Raw genomic sequence first — 24321 nt, 5'->3', positions numbered from 1 at the left:
TCGAACGAGTCTGTCAATTATCCTCCATGCATGATTTTGCAGTTTAATCCATCATATGAATTCCGTATGATATTGACTATCGTCTGAGTCACACCGTAGTATCGAAGAAGCTTCCATAGTGTTGTTCTGTCCACGCTATCAAATGATTTCTCGTAGTCAATGAAGTTGATGTACAGTGATGAATTCCATTCAATTGATTGTTCCACAATGATACATAGAGTTGCAATTTGGTCTGTAAACGATCGATCCTTACGGAATCCACCCTGTTGGTCTCGAAGTTGGGCGTTTACTGAGTCCTTCATCCTGTTTAACAATACCCTGTTGAAGACTTTTCCCGGTATTGAGAGAAGAGTGATGCCCCTGTAGTTATCACACTTGCTGAGATCGCCTTTCTTCGGTATTTTGATCAGTAGTCCTTCTTTCCAGTCTTTTGGTACTTGTTCCTCATCCCAAATCTTATTGAAGAGAATGTGGAGTATCCTTGCAGTTGCCGCTACGTCTGCCTTTAGTGCCTCTGCTGGAATGTTGTCTGGTCCTGCTGCTTTGCCACTCTTGATTTGTCTGATGGCCATGCTGATTTCTTCAATTGTTGGTGGGCCAACATTGATTGAGAGGTCTGTGGGTGCTGCTTCGATGTCGGGTGGGTTCAGTGGTGCTGGTCGATTCAAGAGTTCTTTGAAGTGTTCTACCCACCTGTTTCGTTGCTCTTCAATGTTGGTGATTACCTCGCCTTCCTTGCTTTTCACTTTTCGTTCTGGTTTGTGGTGATTTCCAGAGAGTTTCTTTGTCGTGTCATACAGTTGTCTCATGTTTCCTTCTCTTGCAGCCTTTTCCGCCGTCATTGTTAGATCTTTCACATATTTACGTTTGTCGGTTCTGATGCTCCTCTTCACTTGTTTGTTTACTTCTGTGTATTCAGCTTGTGCCTTGGCTTTTTCTGCTCATGTTCGACTGGTATTGATTGCTGCCTTCTTGTTTCTCCTTTCTTGAATCTTATCAACAGTGATCCATTCCTTATGATGGTGCTTCTTGTGGCCCAGAACCTCATGACATGTTGAAGTGATCGTCTCTTTTATCCCATTCCAGTTGCTTTCCATAGTAGTTTTCATTGACTAGATCATGAAGGGCCTGGAACTTATTGCAGAGGGCTATCTTGAATTTGTTGAGTTTGTCAGTATCCCGAAAAAAGCCGTGTTGAACTTTCGTGATATTGTCCGCTCGTTGTCCAGCACTTCTTGAGTTTCGATTTCATCTTGGCGACTAGCAAGTTATGATCTGATGCTATATCAGCTCCTCTCTTGGTTCTCACATCCTCCACTGTCCTCCTGAAGTTTTTGCTGATGCAGATATGGTCGATTTGATACTGAGTGGTTTGATCCGGTGAAGTCTATGTGGTTTTGTGAATGTGTTTATGTGGGAATACAGTGCCACCAGTTTATTGAAGGCACATAGGTTTACAAATCTCTCCCCATTTTCTTTTCTCTCTCCCAGTTCGTGCCGTCCCATGATGTCTTCATATCCGGTGTTGTCCGTTCCAACCTTGATATTTGGGTCTCCCGTCAGAATGGTCAGGTCCTTTGTTGGGCACTTCTCGACAATAGACTGCAGCCTATTGTAGAATTGATCTTTAACGTCATCATTGTAGTTGTTGGTAGGCGCATAGTATTGGATGAATTTCATTGTAATGCCCTCTTTCTTTGTTTTGAAGGAGGCTTTGATGATCCTTGGTCCATGAGATTCCCATCCTATAAGTGTATTTTGTGCTTTTTCGGACAGCACCAGTGCAACTCGTTGTGTATGTGGGGCATTTTCTTCTTCATGGCTGGAGTATAACAGAAGCTCCCCTGAATCTAGTCGTTGTTGTCCAGCCGCAATTCGGAAGACTCTCCCGTTCTCCCACATTGTACGAGCATTCCATGCACTTAAATAAATGGTTGCTCTAGTTGTCAGAAGGGGCACCGGCCTCGTGACTTCCGAAGGAACTTGGCTTTCACCATGAGACATCATTACTCTTCTAAATAAAGACCTAATTCCCAGGGCAGAGTTTAAATGGTATGAATAATTTATTTCTGGTTAGCCTTTTTTGGCGAGTTAGTTTTCTACGGGATCGAGCCGCTAACACTATGCACAACCCTCCTCCTTTATCCGGGCTTGGGACCGGCAGTATCCTCCGGAAGGGCCCCAGGCGGAGTTTCTTAGACCACTTTACGTACATAAAGATTGTTCACGCCGTAATAATAATATAAATCGTTGTGATAAACTAAACATAATGTCATGCACAAAAAGAGAATGAAATCGAATAATGTCATGTATGAAATAGTATTGTACTCAAGATTTGGAGAAAGATAAATATGTGAATGCTTCTGTGCCATTGTAAACAATGAGGGCTACGTTTTCCAACAATCAGTTACTTTTCAAAAGCGTATAATAATAACAGACTACTTCATAGATTGATGCCTATGCCGTAATCAAAGAGAATATGTCCTTTCTAAAATCTACTTTAATGTCATTTGGTGTAACACCCAGGAGGAAGCCATAGCTTTTGCTGCCTAACGAATATCCTAAGCACCTAAACTACTTGTGTTTAAGGCATTTATCAGTAATTTACTCCTTTTATCATTACGTTAAGCTTAATCTCAAAGATCCTCAATCGTCAGTCTCAGAGTACACAAGCAATATGTTCAATTCATCTATGATGAAATACAAGCAATCTATGTATATAGTTAACCTTTGAAGTTGAAGTTTCGCAATTTTCAAATCAAGAAACGATGAAAGCGTTTTTTGATCATCTTTCATCCCATATATTAATGGGTTACTTAAACTGTATACCGTAAAGAATATAAAAATGCTGAAGCCATTTATTCGTTCTAAAAACGAGTTCAACTAATGTTCGTCAGTAAACTTTCTAAGTATATTGTGTTTTTTTAGATTCTTATAAATAAATGCAGTCCAGTATGAAATATGATCCTTTTTTAGTAATCACCTATTGATTATTTATACTTAAATCAAATGTAATAATATATATATATATATATATATATATATATATATTTCTCACTGTCAATTTTAATCTCTCATTGTTTACATTTGTCTTTGTAAAGACAAACAACAACAAATTAGTTGCATTACATGGAATTATTGATTTCGACCATAGAGAATGCGTAACAGATGGTGCACTGTTTTCACGTATATGTTTGCCTAGTGTATTTGTATGCATGTTTGTGTATTTTTGTTACTCAATATGAGAGAGCAATAATTTAGGTAAAGAGATAAAACAAAAATCTAAATCACACGTAAAAATCATTGCAATTTACAAAAAGTAATTATATATATATCAATACGAAATAATGGAGATTTGCAGTTAAGCTGAATATTTTCGTTGGTGTATTGCTCTCTGAGATGGAAAGTCTAATCTTGAGAAAATATGGAACGCTTCACGCTAAGTTGTGGACCGGTGGGTTGGAAGGAGCATCAAACGTAACCGATAGAACAATGATACATGAAATAATTGACAGTCGGCCCGATACATAAACCAGTTTTTTTTATCATGTATATTAGGTTTTGAAAAATTGTGATCAGCGTTTTTACTTTCTTATGATAGATACGTTTTAGGTGTAAATTTATATTTGTTCCGAATATTTCTGGCACATTTTTTAGTTAGGACCATCATATTAGTATCAATACAGTTTGAAAAGTCCAAATTGAAGGTTTCTAGATAATGACTGGTCACAATTTAAGGCGATGTTTTCATTTCTGTCAGATGAACAGCGCATCAAACAAATTAGTTGACCTACGTGGCCATTTCGACAACTATTAATTACTTAGTGTATAATATTGTTTTCTTGGATGTACGATAGAGCCACGAAGACAAGGACCTAATATTGAAAGTAGTAATATACCTAAAAATTAAATATAGATGGTCATCACAGTTTAAAAATATTACTGACCTGCTCTAATAAAGGCAAGGTAGACCAAGCTGAATGAACTGAGTTACGCACTGAACTCAATGATCCATTGTGTGTATAGTTGTTTATTGTTTTGTCAGAAACATCAGAAACAGACGACTGAGCTGATAATAATGTTTGTGAGCTGCTTACATACAAGTGATCAGGATACACTTTGTCAAGTAAACGTATGGTATAGTTCAAATGCCATATCAATGCTAAATCTAATTGCGTCCAACCTGTAGTTTTGATAATCTGATCACTATCACATGTATAAATATTTGTCTTTTCAAAAACTCTAACTGAATGGGAAGAACCTGATATAGATGATGTTGATCCGTCTTCAATATAACCATCAAACGATTTTTCTGGTTCATCTAAAAACGCCAATGATTCCCATAAGGATTTCAGAGTGTTTTTTTCGTCAATATTTTTCTCCATTGGTTTTACTGGTGAAGAAATAATGGATTTCGGATTTTGAGCTTTATTTGAAACGTAAAGTTGATTAAACCAATATGAATTGTTCTCTAATTGTTTAACAAGGTTTGTAATAGCCTTATCTAAATCCTAAAATTTAATTGATGTAATTAATAATCATTAATTTTAATTGAATAATACCGGCAAGAAACAACAATTATAATCAAAATATAGTAAAATTTTAAGTCATTTTCATCTTCCATCAATAATGTGACTTTGTATTTTAGAAAGACAAGAACAATTTATTATTAATATCATTTCAGTAGATTTAAATAATTTATTTATAATTGAACATCTGAATGACAAGTACTTAAATGGCTTAAAAATGTTCCATATTATTGTAAATTTATTGCAATTCTTGATGAATATTAAGTACAATACATTCCATTTTAATTCATTTACCAGACTGACGTAATCTGCTTTGAACCACATTTTCTAAGGTTTATTGATAAGTACTATTTGTCTACTAAAACTGATTTTTGGTGAAGTAGAGTTTTAATCAATGTATATCGAACCATTTCAACTACTAAGCTATTTATTACCTTGTAGATCTAGTTGTGACACTACAGAGTACAAATTTATATTATTTTTAAAATATATCAGTCTGTTCATTCAAAAGTATATATATATATATATATATATATATATATATATATATACGTATGTTATAACATGTGGCCCTTTGCCCTATTAACATGTAACGTAATGACACCGCCAATTAGAGAACAGTGACTTATCGACCAGATCAATGACCCATAAAACCCGTACGAGCAGTATACAGTTCTTATCGGTCCTGTATCCTGCCTAGCCTTGCCTCTTAAGTCCAGAACACCAATCTCAGTCTCTGTGACATGAATCCTGTATTTCAAGCATACTGGGTTTATACAGAAACCAAACAGACCAAATCATACCATAAAATAGAAAATAACATTTGTATAAGTTTTAGCTTAAAGTGGCTGTGAATATTGAAGACTAATTAATAGACTGAGCAGAACTAAAAAACGGTAAATCGTATAATAATAGTTTATGGGTCAAAATAAAGCTTATAACAAGAGGAACATGATTATGCATTGTTTAGCTACTTAACAATTATACAGTAAAAATATATGTATCGTATTACTCCATAAATAGTTTTCAAAAGTTACCATTCATATTTCTCGTCTGGATATAACAATATATACAAATTCCATAATCTAATCAATGTAAACTCTATAATTCTTAAAAGATAGTAATACATTTCCTAAAACAGTCAGTAAAAACAAATATCATATAATTATAAAGGAATATTTGGTTGTGTATTCAAGCATTTTCTTTTTTTTTGGTTTAGGAGAAATTTTAAATACACATAGTCATCAATGAAAGAGTTATTGAAATATTAAATATATGTAGCTTAGATAAATGTTTAATGATGTTAAGTTCTTTTAGCTGAATACTTTGATCCTTAAAGTTTCATTACTGTTTTGGCTAACATGATCATTATCCATTTTAATGTACAATCAATTATTGATAGTAAACATATAATGATTTTTGGTAAACATTATGAAATACTTCATAATGTATAGTTTACGATCATTGTCCTTAGAATGATTTATAGTTGTGTGTTCAGATTTTAGTTTTATTTCAACAACAACAAAAAAAAAAAAACAACTAAATTTAAACAGAATAAAAAGTGTATTTTATAAATTAAGCTCAAATAATTATGAGTTTTTATTTCATTGTTAAAATTGGTAATTTCTATAAATACAGTTTCAAAGAAAAATCTTCAAAAATACTTAAAGAAATGAAAAAAAAAATAGAAAATTTCATATTGAAACATTTTGTTATTTTTGTCGCTTGTTTTATATTGTTGTGATTTTAAGGCAAATTGTTTCTTTGATGTCTCATATTTAGAAAAAAGTAAAAGCACATATTTATTTGAAGTAAACATTGAACAAATAGGCGGCTATTATTTGTGATAACTGTTAATTATATGTACAACTGCTATATATATATATATATATATTTACAATTGTAAAAATGCAACTACATGTTTTGTTAATTATCATACCGATGTAATATAATTCATTTTTCACTCACACTTTCAAGAATGTGTGCTTATAAAACAACGGTTTGATAGTATTACAGTAAAATGTCATAAGTTTGCAGTGAGTATTAGCCTGTCTTAACTAATTCCCTGTACAGCTAGGCAATCATCTACCGTCACCTAGTTAATTCATAATCATCAAGGTAAAACCTGGCACTGTTATGCCTTGGCCCAAGTTACCTATTTTACATAAGCACAATGAGATGAATTACAAAAGAGATAGGTATGATGTAGTAGCAATGATAATAAGAAATACTGGACATAGAGAATATGCTTCAAAAGGACAAAATGGAACGGTATGTGTGAAGGTATACTGGTGTCCAAGCTCGAAAGGGGTTAAAGAGTTCACCTGACCGTTGTGGATACATCTGAGACTTGCAGCCTGGAGTTTCCAACCACTGACCTCAGTCACTATCACTAAACACAGATATCTTCGCAATCTTATTTGTTTGGAAACGTATAATGGTGTATAACAACAAATAATATGTAGACAGGGCTCTATTTATCTAAGAACTTATAAATCTAATAATAATAATAATAATAATAATAATAAAATACCAGCAATGTTTCAGGGTACATGCCTGTGTAGTAATAAATTCACGCCTAACTTCATCAGTTTATGACTATAATCTGGGTTAATGTAAAACAATTCCCATAATCTAACCTCCCTCCTCATCATTATTCTAGTGAATACGATACATGGGTAAATTCACGTCTCAAGGCTTTGTTATTAATAACTATGTTAAAAAATGAATTGAAATATTTATCATTCAGCGAGTAGATTTTTGTCGAAGCAAGTGATTTATCCATTCTATATTGTACCAAAATATAATATTGAATAAAGCCATTAATAATAATAACAATAATAGTAATAATAATAATAATAATAATAATAATAATAATAATAGACAACAATTGATATTGTAATTGGACATTAAGTGTTATCAATAGAATAATTAGTAACTAAAGGGCGATGCCATCTAAAAAGTAACTTTACTTCAATATAATTGTCAGTGTGTTAAAGGTAAATGATGAAAAAAAATTAATCTCTCTTACTTTGAGTAATCCTGTAGGATCATCATGTATTCTTATTTTAATATCAACTTTGTCTTTTAATTTACTTAAATGTTCAGATAATTGGTTATTTGTAGGTTTTGATATCAACAATCTCGATTCTGCTGTTTGTATTGTATTGATTTTCACAGATGTTCTATCGTTGATAGGTACTGGTTGTTCTGTTTGTCTTTCTTGCGTTAGTTCTATGTCTTGTGTACTTGATTCGGAAATATAGGTATGATTGTCCATCTAAGTTTTGAAAAGCGAAAAGAGAACAATGACTGTTTCAACCATTTAAATAAGTATGGATCATGATGGTTTACTTAGAAAGTGGTCGTCATCATCAACCTATATCAGCTGGCTAACCTTTGACAAAAATGAAACATTGCTAGTGGAAAATTGTGAGAGCAATCACCTGTTTGGAGGGACACGTGTGCAAAGTACTTTAAGGATGCAAACTAAGAAAATAAAACTGCCGTGTGCTATCTATTTTTCAATGGTTCTCAGTTTGTTATGTAATTTAACTTCGAAAAAAATATGAATAAGGTCATACAACTTCCTCTGTTCACTTACGTTATCATAATAATTATTATGACTATTTGTAGTATTAATAATGTTGGTGTCTGCAATATCAACATAGTTATTTTGATGACCTCTGTTTTCGTGATTCTGATGAGTACGTACGGTAATTATTCTGATTTCTGGTGACATCAATTCTGGTTCACTCAGCTCATGGGTTTCAAGATCCTATTAATATAAATTTGGAAAATAGAGATTTTGAACAATAAAGTAGCAATTATAATAACACATATTTTACAGTTATTTTAAATATCATAATCGGTTATGTGAATAATACATAAGTAAATTAAAATCTATGAAGTCATGATGTTACAGATAACTAAAGTAACCCATTGTGTCAGTGGATCTAAATACAGATAATTCAGAGAGGAAATTCTTTTGACTAAATCATTTACTTAAGCTGTACGTTCGCATTTGTAGACTCATATCAAACAAGATGAGATGAAACTGATCAACCATACGTTAATTTTGTATATCATGGAAGTTGATTTAGTTTAAACAATAATGTTACTTTTTTTCTAATCAAAGCCTTTAGTAGCTTCGCTTGTTAGTTAATTGAAGTTAATTAATCATCCAATGTGTTTATTATAGGATAGGCACAAAAATTACTGTTAATCAGTTAGAAATAACGTAGCTTATCAGCCCACTTAAAACGAATAACTGTCTGCAAAGACAGTGGCTGTGTACTGAGCATCTGTATTTGAGTAACGAAGCCGTCTATTGGAGGAGGAGGAGGATGTGGCTTTCCATGTAGAAATACGTCAGTTACGTCTTAACCTGATTGTCAGTGAGCTTTCTGGATTATATGATCTAATCTAACAAGTGATAATGAGTAGTCTGTAATTATATTCACGAAAATTAAGAGTAGTTAGCGTTAAAACTAATCCGTTCAGGAAGCTGGTGTTATTCATGTCTAAAAGTATATTCCAGCTGCAGTTCTTGAAATGTACCATATGAGTTGAAAAAACGTGGTTAACATTACTAAATACCAATTGCAATAGAACGGATATGGTTATCACTGGTCTATGTTCAGATGCTCTAAACAACATTGCTTATTGAAGATCGCGTTGTTCATTTTCTTCTTTTAGATCTATTTTTCTTGTCAATTGTTTTCTTCAATAATGTCATAAAATGTGACAGCGTAAAGTAATGCATATCTATGAAACGACTCAAACTATTCTGTTTCACATAGATCCCATGATAAATGATTTGTTTAGAAAAATTATCGCATCGAACAGTGGACTAATGGTTTGTTTTTTAACATACTGTTGTCAGGATTTTAACAACGTGTAGAAGGTTTGTGAAGATAGTGTTATTTCCACCGTTTAAATCACGAAATGACCTTAATTAGACTACGAATAAAAACTTGGATGAACTGGACGATTAGTTCTTCCAAACAGGGGTCTTTATGTAGTGTGTATCCTTGATCCTGCATCTGGGGATCGAATTGAAGACCTTCAGTCTCGCACTTGGACGGTTTACCTCCAGACCAATGAATTGGAAACCAATATTTTAACTTCAATAGTTTGATACCGGCTCAGAGGTCTAGTATTCAAGAATGAGACCGAAGGTCACCGGTTCGATTCTGGGATGAGGACCCAAGGATGAACACTCTGAGCAAACCCCGATTGGGAAGAAACGGCAATCAGTTTAGTGGTAGTCAAAATCGACATTATTCTTTTCCAACCTCGTTAATATTCACGAACGTAAGGTGTGATCAATACCATAAGACATAATTTATCGAAATTTCGAAAGGTTCCTCGTGATGTGATGACACATCCTCATTGGATTTCTCTGGAAGCTGAACACAGTTATTGAAACATATTTATGTATGGAAGCTGTTACCATCTCATGCAATCAAGTTAGTTTATCAAATTATACCAGTTAAAATCGCCATTAAATAGCTTTTGAAACTAAAATTTCGCTAAAATTATATATATATGCAATCAACTTACTGGCAAAGAAATCCACTTCGGAAGTTTTGAGTGACATTTATTCTGTTCACCATACCGACTAGGGGTCCTTCTATTAGACCGGACTGTTAGGATTGTTACACTTCCTTTATTTTCTAAATCACTAGAATCTGAATTATCTTGTGGAATAATAAACTCACTGGAACATGTCTCAGTTTTTATTAAATTAGTTAATTGTTGTTGATGATGATGATGATAATGATGACGAAGTTGTTGTGGTTCATTATATCTATTATCGAATTCAGATGATATTAAATTTGTATGATATCGTTTAATATTAGAATAATCCATTTTGGGTGATGAATAATCATTTATCTCTCCTTCATTTAATATCATTTTAACACTTGAAGTTCTTTGTCTTTGTTCATCTAGGAAATTGTTTAATTGAATAGTTGATAAATTGTAAAACAACATCCGATCATCTTTAGTATCAGCTAATGGGCTAAGTGATTGAAAGAAAAACAATTCATTAAAGTGTAACATAATTTCCAATCATATTATAGTATTGAACATATACAGACAGAAAAAGTTAACTGTTATAACGCTCGGTTTTACTTCGTCTAATGTTATAACGGTTTGGTTTCCATGTTTACACGTATGGGACGTTAATTTACCTTAGACGAATATCTACACTAGGTTCCCTCCCAGTGTCTATTCTACAGGACTTCAACACAACTCAGATCAAGAACACATGATTAGTCTGACCAAAACGTAATGTATATGCACACCGAAACCTGACACAATCCAACAGCAATGAACAATCAATAATAAGTGAGAAACAATAATAAGGATAGGGGAATATATAACTCATCTGACACTTATCAAACTATCTACATGTCTGACTAAGCATACAACCAATCATTAACAATCTCCCCCACATATCAATGAGTAAACATGATGAACATAGAATATAATAGAACTGAATGAAATTAAGGGATGTAAAGTGTGAAATAAATGGTGTCATATCACTCTTTGTTGAAGTACTTTAACATGTAACTATCTATTTACAGGTGACTTATATTGTTGATAACTAAATCAGGTTTCTATAACATTACTGATACTTTGTCAGATACCTGCCAACTAGATATATTAGATTTCCAATTAGTCTAGACCAATATTATTGTCATGTTTTTTAGATCAGATTCAGTAGTACTGAATTCAAAACAATAGCTTATGTTTTCACAATTTTTAAGTTGTATTCAAGAATTACTCTTATCACAACACTGACAAGAGCTTAATTTCGTTCAATAAAGTTGACACTTCCTTTTTTGATTTATGGAACCAAACAGAGCGGCTTCGTAATTCTTCCTATGGATACTTTTATAACTATTATAGCAACTCTATGACTGTGCATTTAGTAACAGCCTGTTAGCGAGAAATAGATTGGGTTAAAGCATGTTCCATGCACAATTGAGTCGGTGAACGATGATTTGCTAATACTTATCCAATCAGCGCTAGCCGATACTTGGAGAACACCCTAGAATCTTCTCATGTAAAAACTATAAATATACTAACGTTTTTCTTATTGCGTTTCTTACTACCATCTACCCTTATTATTTGGAATATAATCTCTTTCCTTTTCAACTGTGTTCTGATTTGGGGACTTGTTGAGTGAATTAATGTCCAAGAATACTAAGCATTAGGAATAGCTGGGTTGTAATAAGAGAGAATTATAACACAGCCATTTTATACAATGCGAATCACTGATTTCAAACCTTGTTTCTAATTTTATGAGCTAACTGTAGGTTTAAATTTTTCAAAGGTCGGGTTTAGTTGATCTATCAGTAACTTCAATGGAATATTACATTCCATTATAAGAAACATAAATTTTAGCTCATAGTTCTCGTTTATATTTAATCAGTAAAATGTATTTTAATTTTTAAAGTACTTTTGTTAGAGTAACGCAACAGTACAAACAGACAAATTTTATTCGGTGCCTACAGTCCAAATCACGTGATAGTTGACATTTTTAGCTAAACGAATATGTAAATTACAAAAAATTGTAATTTAATTCAAAAGACATGTTTCATTAAACAAATACCCAGAAAATTTACGAGTTAATTTAATGCAATATTTTAAAGGATTTATAACTATTATTATTAATATCTGTGGTGTTGTTGTAAAAGCTTCATTAAATCGCGTGCTCTTAACCGAATGTTAGTGAGATGAAACAGGAAATAAATAATTGAATAGAAACTAAAATCATTCCTCTAATATCCAACTAAACTGAAGTAATAGTCGAACTACTATGTAGAGAGGATGAAGTTATGCAAATAATTTATTTTATGCCCTAAACATAAAGGGATTGGATTGCCCTTATATTTTAGGAAGTAGGATTCAGATGATGCTGTACTCTAAACATTCTGTTGTAATATTTATATTAATACTCCAGACACTCTACAATTTTTTTAAATTGAAGATTCACTGATTAGATATTGGTTGGAGGTAGTCAACAGGAAACCCTGAACCCGGGTTTCGTGCTACTTGGCACTAGTCAGCAATGTGTACCTGTAATCTTGAGGGAACTGGTGCTTCCTGACAGATTCGATCCCGTGTCACCCAGCTTCACTAATATGAACTTGACACACATGACATTGATCACAACCCGGTGACCAATCAATTGTGAAGATTCACTGTTCAGATAGATGCTGCTATGTTCTCACAATTGGGATGTTTGGTCGTGTTTAAACTAGAGAAAACAAAAATCGCTAAAAATACTATTCACGTGTTTACATGAGATGTTGTGCAGTTTATTTTTTTATCACAATATTTTATACACTTTGAATGAAATTATATCCTACTTTCTGCCTTCTCGTGGAGGTGGTGCTGTTTACGAAATTGAAGGGAAAAAAGCGAATGTTCGGCAGCTTAACCGTGTTGATCGATATGGAGGATCCATCTAGGGGAGTTGGAAAACCCTGATTCCAAACCAATGGTGTACATGGGCTCCAGGATGCTGAGAAAATGCATGGCGTATGAACCAATTATTGGTCACCGGCTACCATGGGACTACATTTCCTTACTTTGCTCCACTTCCTTGTGGATAAGACTTTTAGGTTGGAGTGGCCTTTTAAGGAAACCTGCTGCTTCGGTCTGGGCACCCCGACAGTATCACAGCCCACATGCACATCAAGTGAGTTGTGTGGCGCATATGTATTCGGTGCCCCTTTGTACCAATATTCATGTGTTCAAATAAATAAATAAACAAAATTAATTACTCATTCCAAGTAGTAAACATCGTTTAAGTTTAAATTACATCTTCCAATACGTAACTTTGGGTTATCGTCTGTTGGAATTACATTTACGATAATTTATTTTTTGACTTTTCAGGCAAAAATTCTTAGCTGGTGGATTTCGATCATGTTAGTTAACGGTAACTTCAGATGATATTTCCGCTAAGTCGTGTATTAAGTAGATTTGCTAGTATTGGCTATTCAATTCACATTGAGATACGAAGATAAGACGCAAGTGATGAGGCTCAAAAATATCGGGATCGGTCCTTGGCGAGATTGTGATTCAAGGCCGTTGAAGAGACAAAAACTAGGACTAAACAAATGTCAAATGCGTCATGATAACCAGCAGCCTCTTCTCTAGTGTCAGTCTTTCAGGAATACTAACTATGAATACTGGAAAGAGTAACTTACAAATTATAAAATGAGAATGTAACATGATGAACAGGTGTTTTGTGAACTCACCACCATTTGAGAATAAAATGAAATTGGAGATCAGTGAAATTTTTTAGTCCGACTGATATATGATGACCTTTCAAAGTGATTAGTTTTAATATATCACATGCCTGTTGTATAAGAGTTTCTGGTTTTCCGAACCGTCGCATGAAATCTACCTGCATATAATATCACAAGAAAGAATATAATAATGATGATGATAATAATAATAATAATAATAATAATGATAATAATAATAATAATAGTGTTATACCAACAAAAGCTAGAAAAACCTTGAGTCTTCTAGACTTAAGCACATAGAATGATTCTCCTAGCTCAATTTACAAAATCATATAGTATTTACACTATCACTAACTTTTTATGGAACTGCTGGAGTGATATAATTTATGACTTTTCATTGAAACAGTCTAGTTTGAACTGTTACAATGAGCAAACGGCAAACGAGTTTAGACTGGGTGACATATTAAAGCTGTTTCATCCATTTATCAAATAGCTTTACGGATGTAATGAATACTCGTGTAGTGATGATATGGCTTTACAACAGTCCAAAACAACCAAACATTTATTTATGTCAAATCGTGTTAAACAGCGTTTCATGGTATTTTATACTGTCGTTATAAACCCCCTTCAATGTGATTGTACAATAATATCCCAATGAAATTTATCAAGCATATGTTAATGTACTGGACTTTGAGCCAAACTTTTTCATGTTTTATTTTTTTAAGGTAAACATCTCATTTAAAGTGCTTTTTCTCATTGTACATTAATTATAAAGTAGTTACCTGGGGGTCCAAAATAATTTACTTAAAGCGTTTTTGTATCACTAAACTATTACATTTTTTTACAATAAAAGTATCATTATCATGCCTATCAACTGATTCATATCCACATGCTAATTTATGAAATGAAAAAATTCCAAGTAATTAAAAACATAGTTTAGAAAATAAATTATTCACATAGCTGAGAGGAGTCCAAGTATTCCACTAACTAAACAAAAAACAAGATTAATGAAGTATTCACTAATATTTAACGTGAAATCTGCACATTCATATGGTAATATATTCATTAATTTTGACGTTTGATTTTAATCAACTTCTTTTGTAAAAAAAAAAGAAGGATTAGATTATTTCATAGTCATGCAACTATCATCCCCTCATACGTTTAGACTATATATTCTAAGTACATGAATGAATCGGTAACTTCATCAATGACCGAAATTGATGTTGTCAGTTTATTGATATTTTGGTTACCACAGCTAAATGCATTAGTAGTTTTTATTTGATTAGGTACCCTAAATGAGTAAACACAATAAAAACGCTTTAATATCTGATCTATTGTTTATGTAAGTAGATAAAAGTTCAGTCTGTTTTTTTGATTATTCAGTTTATTCCGGAGGAAAGATTGAAAGAAATTATAGATATCATGATTGGAGATTATAAAAAAATTATTAAATCATTTATATTATAGTCTTTTGAACTTTTAAAAATAATCTTAAGATACAAATGATTTAATTTTAACTAAAATTTGTGCTGGAAACTATTAAAATTCACAGTTAACACATTTATTATGACGAATTACAAATCAATGTGACTGTATTATACTGATTTGTCTCCATCATTCACTATGTTTTAGTTATATCGTCATATTTTTAGTAAATTATTTTTACTCAAAATGATAGTGAATACATCACATCAGCGATTTATGAGAATTATTAAAGCAAATTGAAGACAGTTTTCATCACATTTTTGATTAATTCACTGCTTAGCCGTTTTCCAAGTTTCATAAACTGTTAACGCTCTATGATGAAATCCATAACTAAACTGAAAAATAACTATTCAAGTTTAACTAAGTATTGCTTAACGAATGATGACCTGTAGGTTAATGTATAAACAGTAGAAGCGTAAATTACAAACAACATAAATGAGGACCAAGGTATATCGCGAGGAATACAGAGGAACATGAATATTGAATTATTAGCGAATGGTTAGTTAATACTATGGTCTTCAAGAGAACTAACGATTCTGCAAGTAGTCTATCTACACTGCCTACTATTCCCAAATTTCAGTAAAACAACTGTCCAGTTCTTCTCGACTTCTAAAGTAATGCAAAAGATAGGAATTTGTGTTGAAAATAATTTTTCAACATGTAACACCTAAATCTTATTTTATACACTGAATATTTCTCTTATTTGTACTTTATTACGCTAGCCATCGTAAAAATGCACTATGTAATAATTATTAAAAACAACTGAGACTGGTTGTGACACGGAAATACCTGATATATTTTCTAGTTGTCAACATTCATTAAATAGGTAACGAAAACTATTTATCGTCATTCCTAACTCACCTTGTGAAAGCGTACAATTTTAATTTCTAGCACACCGTTATTTTTTTTACAAGATTTTACCTTAATATTCACTTTTTTAAATGATTATAAAATTTAAGTACTTTACCAGTGGATAGGAAAAGGTAAGATCAAGGACAATACCTTTGAACTTTTCTGGTACAACAACCTCAGATGTGATTATATCTTGACCACACTTATCTTTAAAAAGTCATAATATTCAAGATATATGAAAATTTTTACAAGGGTGCTGTTTTTCTTTATTGATTAGCATAACTGATTATCATCACACACTTATACACTTAATTTTTCAGTCCAAGTTTTATGTTTGATTTTTTTAGCTACTAAAATTCTAGATAACAGGCAGAGAGTGATTGATTTTTTCAAACATTTCTTCGTAATTCATTCAACAAAAGCATGAATGAATGTCATTCACGTTGATTTAAAGCATTGCTTCATAATGAAATCACTTAGCCACTAAGTTTTGAAAATTTTAGTAACGGTACAGACCTTTTAATGCCTTTCTTTGAAGTTACATTTAGGTGAAAAATGTTTAAAAATTGAGAAAGCAGGAAAAATCCTATGATTCCATGGCTTTTTACGATGAAAAATCTTGAACTTCCTAGATTTTGAACTTTGGTTAAGTCGTCTAGTTTCATTATCAACTACAGTTTATATGTATGATTAGGGCTAGACTAGTCAACAGACCCGTTTCACGATCTAAAGAAAACAGTTACCTTAGAAAGAATTCATAAAAAGAAATGAAAAAAATAACTAGCCAAAGTATCCACAATGTCCAAAATAAATTACTTAGAGACACCTGTAAGTTCACGCTGGATAATTAGCAATACGTCATTGACTACATTTATTCTTTTATCACGTACAATGTTAAAGAGATGTAATTATGAATGAATAGAAAAATTTATTTGGTGAAATCCTGTTGGGAAAACTCAACTTTTGAGTTGTCACAGTTAGATCCTCTTGTACACCAAAGAAAGTTTAGTCATTTTTATTATGAAAACATTTAGTTTCTCTGATTACTTGACAATTTAGAAGACGAAGTTCAGTTTTCTAGTGATATTTTGTTAAAAACTGTTGTCCAGAAAGGTTTGCTTTGAAATTAATGACTAAAATCAACACTCGTAAGTATGAAATTGTTCTTTCTAAACTTATGGTTTAAAATAGATAGACTGATAAAAATAATAAAGAATTTATTGTCACATCTCTTGAAAAAGTTCTTTAGAGCTATTACTATTCAACTACAATATTTAACACTTTATTTTAATTGTGAAAAACTATATTTCATACTATGTAGCGCTTGTCATTTTATGAATAGTAAGTTAAAATTTATTACAGACAAGGTGATTTTATGAATTGACTTTTGTTACTAAGTCAATGTGGTATTTGCATAATATTGATATATTTGAGAAAGAAATGCTTAATCGACAGATTTTACTTGCTTATACATACATATCAACAAGCTAAACAACTAACATTTCGACTTAATTTTCGAGAAGTATTAAAGTACTTTAAAGCTATTCCTATATAATTGAGTGTGAACATTTTAGACTGTTATATAACTAGATGCTAATAAATATAACTGATAGTTCTAGTTTACTTGTGATTCACTAAAAACCTATGAGACTGAATAGATATGCCATAAAAAGTCATAAATGCTGATATCTCACTTTTATTGTTAATACATCACCAATTGTTGGACTAAAAATATGCTTAGTTTGATCCCATTTTTGTTCAGGAAATTTTAAATTTACATCATTTAAGTAAGTTGCTTGGAAGTGAGCTGACGATTTCGACGAATTAGAAATCTGTGCAGAAGAGGAGGGAGAAAGTGATGAAGAAGAAAAGAGACGACCAGTAATTGTCCATTTATCATTTGAACCACCTTTCTGGTTTAAAGGAACAGTTGATGTATACAGTGGTTCAACATCTGGCAATTCCTTATCACTTTTTAGTTCATATATTGAAGACAACACTGGTGTATCATATTTAAGTGATATCCTGAAAACATCTTTTGATAACGAGGAGACTGAGCCACTGACTCCAATCACTTCGCATATCAGTGTACCAGATAAATATTCTGTTTGAGCTTCTATTTGACATAAACGTTTCAATAAAACTTCTTGTTGCTGTTTAAAACTAGCATCATTAGTTACTAAATCACGTGCACTACTCCTGGATTTACTTAACCCCTTATTGTAATGGCTATTATTGTTATGAGTTAATAGAGTAGCAGATTTTTTCAATGGTATATGAGTTGTTGTTAAATCTAAATTACTTGATCTATTCAAGTGTAAGAATGAATGCTTCTGATCTACCGCAGTTGTTGTTACAGGTGATGCTGTTGTAGCAGCACGTGGACGATTTTCATTTTGTAATAAATAATTATTTGTCGTTTTCTTTGATTTATGTCGTATTAAATTCAATAAGGAAGAATATTTTGGACGTTTTTCTATTATGGTTGGTAAATAATTTGTTGTGTCGCAAATGCTATTATTATTATGGTGAGAATGATTTTGAAAGGGATTAGTTGTATTGACAGTGGTAGTTGATGGTTGAATATGATCTGATCCATTAAATCCAGTTAAAGCTAATGTTGATTTGCTTAGTTTATTTTTAGATAAAAGTGATGAATTGTTCATATTTGTTGAACACTGACTTAACTGAATACTTTCTTCACCACTTTTGCCACTTCCACTACTACCACTGTTAACTTGATCACAATAAAATTCACCTTGTGAACGTGCTCGGATTTCTACGAGACAAATACCAAAAAAGAAAATTTAGATATTTTAATTTGTACGAAACAAAAAAGTCACTATTTAAAACAATAAAGTTATAGGTATATATTTGTCTTATAAATTTACTCAGTATAAAGTCAACTAGATAAGATGGTTGAAGATAATTCATTTCTTTTATTGGTTGTTTGAACCTTTCAGTTGATGTTTAGGATAGCAATCGGTCAGTCTCTCATCAACATATGTGAATCTTGTGCGGATTGCCTCGATATTGCCTTAAGTCACAAGTATTTTAAGCAGAGCTACTAGTAGATAACTCGACGGCCTTTGAAGTGAACGGTATTGAGTTAGAGTTACGAAGTAATCACCAACTCTGAGATTCAGGTACATCCGGCTGACGAGCCGCAAATAGGACAAAATGCGCATTCTGGACTGCATTGCTAGCCGTCATCCATCTCTGCTTATAGCTAAAGATAGTTTTCACCACAAACAGACATAATGTGAGAGATCATTGAAAAACGTAAGTAGTCCTGGACAGTGACTGATCTTAATTTGAGACTTTTCAATATTGAGCACACATAACCTACGTGATATCAAGCCCAAGTGGAATGGTTTTATTTGTAAATCGATGTCAATAAATTACAGTCAACTGGATTACTAATACTATGCATTTAGATCGATGATGTGTGCTGCCATTAATGGACACCGCTGAGTAGTTATAAGCCAGTATGAAAGAACTGTTTAGTGCATACCCATTTCACGTGGTTCTTTATCTGATACCGGTCTGAGACGTAAACTATTCTCAAAATGAACTAATCTTCACAAATGATTCAAATGAACAATAAATAATAAAACTGTTTTTAGATGGTTTGATAACTTTTCATTGGGCATTGTGGGTTCAAATGTTACAGGATTGAAGAAATCTCTTGCTGACAAGTAATAACTAGAGAGAAACTCGGGTGTAAGACTTCCTATAGATTGTATTAAGCCCTTAATCATTAAATCATAATCTAGGTAATATAGAGTCATTAAGATTACCGGGCATATTTCAACCTAGTCTATAGAATTTTATCAACACGAAGTATTGGACAAACATACCATTGGCTGGTGCTAATTTTGGATTTGTATGTAATTAGAATTGAATAACCTGTTGCTATATATCATACAAATAAAAGAGATTCGAAATTCAAAAGATTGAAAAACGTTTATTTCTTGACAAATATGAGTTAAATAAGTCCGCTTGTAGCTCTTCTAGATTACTAATGTAGCAGCAGTCTCTGCTTACTTACACAAGGGGAAAACCAAGATCCTCAAATACAACACGGAGAACACCAATTCAATCACACTTGATGAAGAAACTCTGGAAGAGATGGAAACTTTCACGCACCTGGACAGCATCATCGATGAACAAGGAGGATCCGATGCAAACGTAAATGTAAGGATTGGCAAAGCAAGGGCTGCACTCCCACATTCGAAGAACGTATGGAACTCAAAACAACCGTCAACCAATATCAAAGTCAGAATCTTCAATACGAACGCCAAGACAGTTCTACTGTACGGAACTGATAATTAAAGAACTACTACAACCATCATAAAAAAATGTAGAAGTATTTATGGACAATTGTCTACGCAAGATACTCAGTGTCTGTTGGCCGGATTTCATCAGCAATAGCCTACTGTTGAAGAGCACAAACCAACTTCCATTTGAAGAGAAAATTAAGAAAGGATACTGGAAGTGGATAGGACATACATTGAGGAAATCACCAAATTGCATCACAAATCAAGAGCCAATTTGAAATGCTGGAGGGAAACAGCAAAGAGGAAGACCAAAGAACACACTGCGTAGAGAATTGGAAGCATACATCAAAAGGATGAATAACAACTGGAAGCAATTAGAAAGGATTGCTCAAGACAGAGTTCAATGGAGAATGCTGGTGAGTGGCCTATGCTTTTTCACGAGGGGTAACAGACGTAATTATGTAAGAAATGGGAGTTTTCACTATATTGAAAAGGTGTATGTGTTAGTCCTGTCGTAAAAAAAGATTTTTATTAGACTGTTAGATAAAATCAGTACAAGCAAAATTACTGGATATAATAAAAGACGGTAGAGATGTGTTATCAGGATTATTACGATAATTACATGCTATGGAATAATAAGTTTATTCCGGCACAAGAAGGGAAAGATAAGATACGGAGAGAAGTAGAATATCGGTAAAAGTGAAGTTAAATGTACTTTTCTGGATTACTTATATTTGGCTTTAAAACTCGTTCAATGTTGATGAAGAGTAACTGTGTACATTTGTATATATTATTCAGAATCATATTTAGGAATGAGAATACTCAATTTATTGTAAAGCAATATTCGTACCGACTACTCTTGCTTAAAGGGTCTAGGCTTGTCTTGGAATATATGTTATAATAAAAAAAATGTTTATTATAATTAGGAAAAGCAACTGTTGAAAACTTATTCCTTCAATCATTGATTTCCGAATGAACATATATTATATTCAGCATTTTTTAAAATCAAATAATGAGTTCTTTGTGATATATATATGTATTGGGATTAAGATTAAGTCAGTCAAACTACCATCGATAACATTGTTACCATCAGCAATCCCTTTCAAGTATATTTGCTCATATCTCTAATGAAATGTGACTATCAAAAATGTCATTAACGTAGTTTTAGATTAGTGAGATGTTTTTAAAACGTTTTACTCCTGTGAGATATGAAAGACTTTTTGGAAAGCCATAGTGATATTATGTAGTATTTAAAGAAAAAAAGAATAATTTTTTCTCACCTAGTCCTCATCCTTATTTGTCACTATAAAGTTTATAATCGGTAAAATCTAGTTTTAATTGTCCATCCCATGCCCTACATAAAGGACCCATCTATTAGTAGACAATTTATTTTTATCAATAGCTTAGGTAAGTAAACTTTTATTCATCACTTTTGGTCTAACATGCTTTACTAGTTATCATTTTCTTTAACACGAATGTTCTTTTATGACATAAGATGCAAACATTTATAGAATATATATAATAGATGAATGCTGCTTCATTCATACCAGTATGTGACTAATCTTCTTATTCCAATTATGCTTTATCCTTATTGAGAAACTTTACAAAGTGATAAAAATTGACATTATTTCTGCGGAGATTTTTAATCATGAGAGTACTGTCTGACATTTCTTGTGAAGTTACATCTATTGGTTTAATAAAGGTCAGAAATAGGTGGTGATCTACATTTATGCTGTTGCAGGTTAGCTGTTTCAGAACAGATTATTAATGTTCTAAACGTTCTTATATATTAAATAAATGAAATCTCTTCTTAAGTCAAAAACTTTATAAAGCTTTCCTTTTTCTGAAATAGCTCTCTTTTGAAACCATGACGTTAACCATCGATGAGAGCATAGTCACATTATTTTATTTTTCGCTACCTTCTTTTTATTACTTCGGAAACTGTTACTGACAATCGATATTGGACTGAGATTATGACTTTCTATTAGTATGTGGATATTTTAACCGGATGGCTCAAACGTCTTTAATTTTAAATGTTGATTATATTTTCGATAGTGTTTTACAATAGAACTCAGAAAGACCATTTAGTCTTGTTTTAAGCCCTTCAGTCGTATATTATTATCTGTGTTTCTATTCCCTTTGAATCTCAAACCTAGCATCTCTTGTTTCGAACTCCTTTATGGTATTCAATAACGAAAGAGACTTAATAAGTAAAAACAGTGGGTTTCACTCAATTCGTAAATAAATCTACCTTTTGGTATTTTACGTGCTCACAGTGCATTGTAAATTTGTTCCACTTATTCATTGGACAAAAATGGAACTTCTTCCGCTTAGTATTTTTTATATTCTCCATAAAAATATCTCGTCCTAACGATAGTTATTTGTAAAATATACCGAAATAAATAATGGAAATCAACAGAACATATATGAAGCACTGCAAAGTGTTAGACATTAAACACCGAATAAATAGAAAAAATTGTAAATACATTTCTAAAATAGCTTGATACTTACAAGATAAGTACAATACTGGAATGTGCAATTATATGGGTGCATACCGACGAACATTTTAAAAATTAAGCCTACATTATTTCGCAAGTGTATATCATTCTTTTAGTATTAAACCACAGCCTTCTCGGTGGAACTCTTGAATTTTGTAATGTTACACCAAGAAAACATAAATGATAATCTAAAATAACCTGTAAACAATGGTACCCCATCGGTTACTTGTAAATCTTTATGCGCATGCTTTTACAAACATTCTTATATATATTGACCACTTACCTATTAACCAGGTAATTTCTAAACTATGAGCAACTTAAGAAACAAAAAATTGTCTTTTTTCTACTCTCTTATGCACTCTCTATTGATAAGAATTTTTGGCAAAAGGTCTTTTAAACATTAAACTTTAGTTTGACTATAATAGACTAATTTCTCACAGTTGTTTTAAACTTATGAATTCTTCAAATCAGCTCTTACTTTTTGTTGTTCCATAAAAGTGAAAATATAACAATAATAATATATATTCAATGGTATAGGACCTTTTACAAATGTACATCGAGTCAAGTTGTCTTAATTCCTAGTAATGTATAGAAAATTACTCAACAGTAAATGAAACGTATAAACAATAAGATGATAAGTATTAAGAGAGACTAAACAAGCATACATTAACTTAAAATACTGTATGTACATGTAACTCTGTCAGATTACTAGTATAGGGGTTGTGGAGATTATTAAGTTTTTGATTGAGATCATGAACCGATTGATATTAGACCACCACCTTCAGAAACCTGGAATCACTGAACGGCCGTTTCGTCGTATTGTAAGACTCCTCAGCAGTGCGCATCCACGATCCCGCTCGTGGGATTCGAACCCAGAGCCTTCGGTCTCGCACGCGAACACTTAACCAACTGGACCACTGAGCCGGCATCCAATGGTGATAGTGTCTAACCCCAACCAATCCACGAAATTGCGCGACCAACTTCCGTTGTACTGAGGTAGATACCTGTCTCTACCCGACATGGATTAGCTCGACTGGTCACGGCTTCTCACTAGAACTCCGAGAATTCCCTCACGAAGCTAGTCACTAGTAAGCATATGTTGATTACTAGTATGGGGTTAGGCGTTCGCGCGCGAGACAGAAGGCCCTGGGTTCGAATCCCGCGAGCGGGATCGTGGATGCGCACTGCTGAGGAGTCCCACAGTAGGACGAAACGGCCGTTCAGTGCTTCCAGGTTTCTAAAGGTGGTGGTCTAACATCAATCGTTTCATGATCTCTGTCAGATTAGTTGGTTCATATTAGTACTTTCTGCAACTAATGAATATTTTGTAAAATACTGTACATTTATGATCTTATATTTTATCGCAAATATTTCTTTACAGGTTTGTATAGAATAAAACCCAGAAACT

General features: G+C 32.6%; 1 protein-coding gene across 1 annotated transcript in view; it reads right to left on the bottom strand.

Annotated features, from left to right (window-relative positions):
- The window catches only part of MS3_00006715 (uncharacterized protein), a 47076-nt gene that overhangs the window by 9564 nt on the left and 13191 nt on the right, over positions 1-24321 (bottom strand). Inside the window, exons 6-11 of the mRNA XM_051214936.1 lie at positions 17830-18914; positions 13808-13956; positions 10095-10554; positions 8134-8307; positions 7561-7809; positions 3948-4511 (exon numbers count right to left, since the gene is read on the bottom strand). Of these exons, the coding sequence (XP_051068121.1) occupies positions 3948-4511; positions 7561-7809; positions 8134-8307; positions 10095-10554; positions 13808-13956; positions 17830-18914 (2681 nt within the window). The remainder of the gene's footprint in view (positions 1-3947; positions 4512-7560; positions 7810-8133; positions 8308-10094; positions 10555-13807; positions 13957-17829; positions 18915-24321) is intronic.

Source organism: Schistosoma haematobium, chromosome 2 (genome assembly GCF_000699445.3).
Source record: "Schistosoma haematobium chromosome 2, whole genome shotgun sequence".
Classification (NCBI taxonomy): domain Eukaryota; kingdom Metazoa; phylum Platyhelminthes; class Trematoda; order Strigeidida; family Schistosomatidae; genus Schistosoma; species Schistosoma haematobium.
The sequence above is the reverse complement of the archived record's forward strand: the minus strand, read 5'-3'. Positions and strand labels throughout refer to the sequence as shown.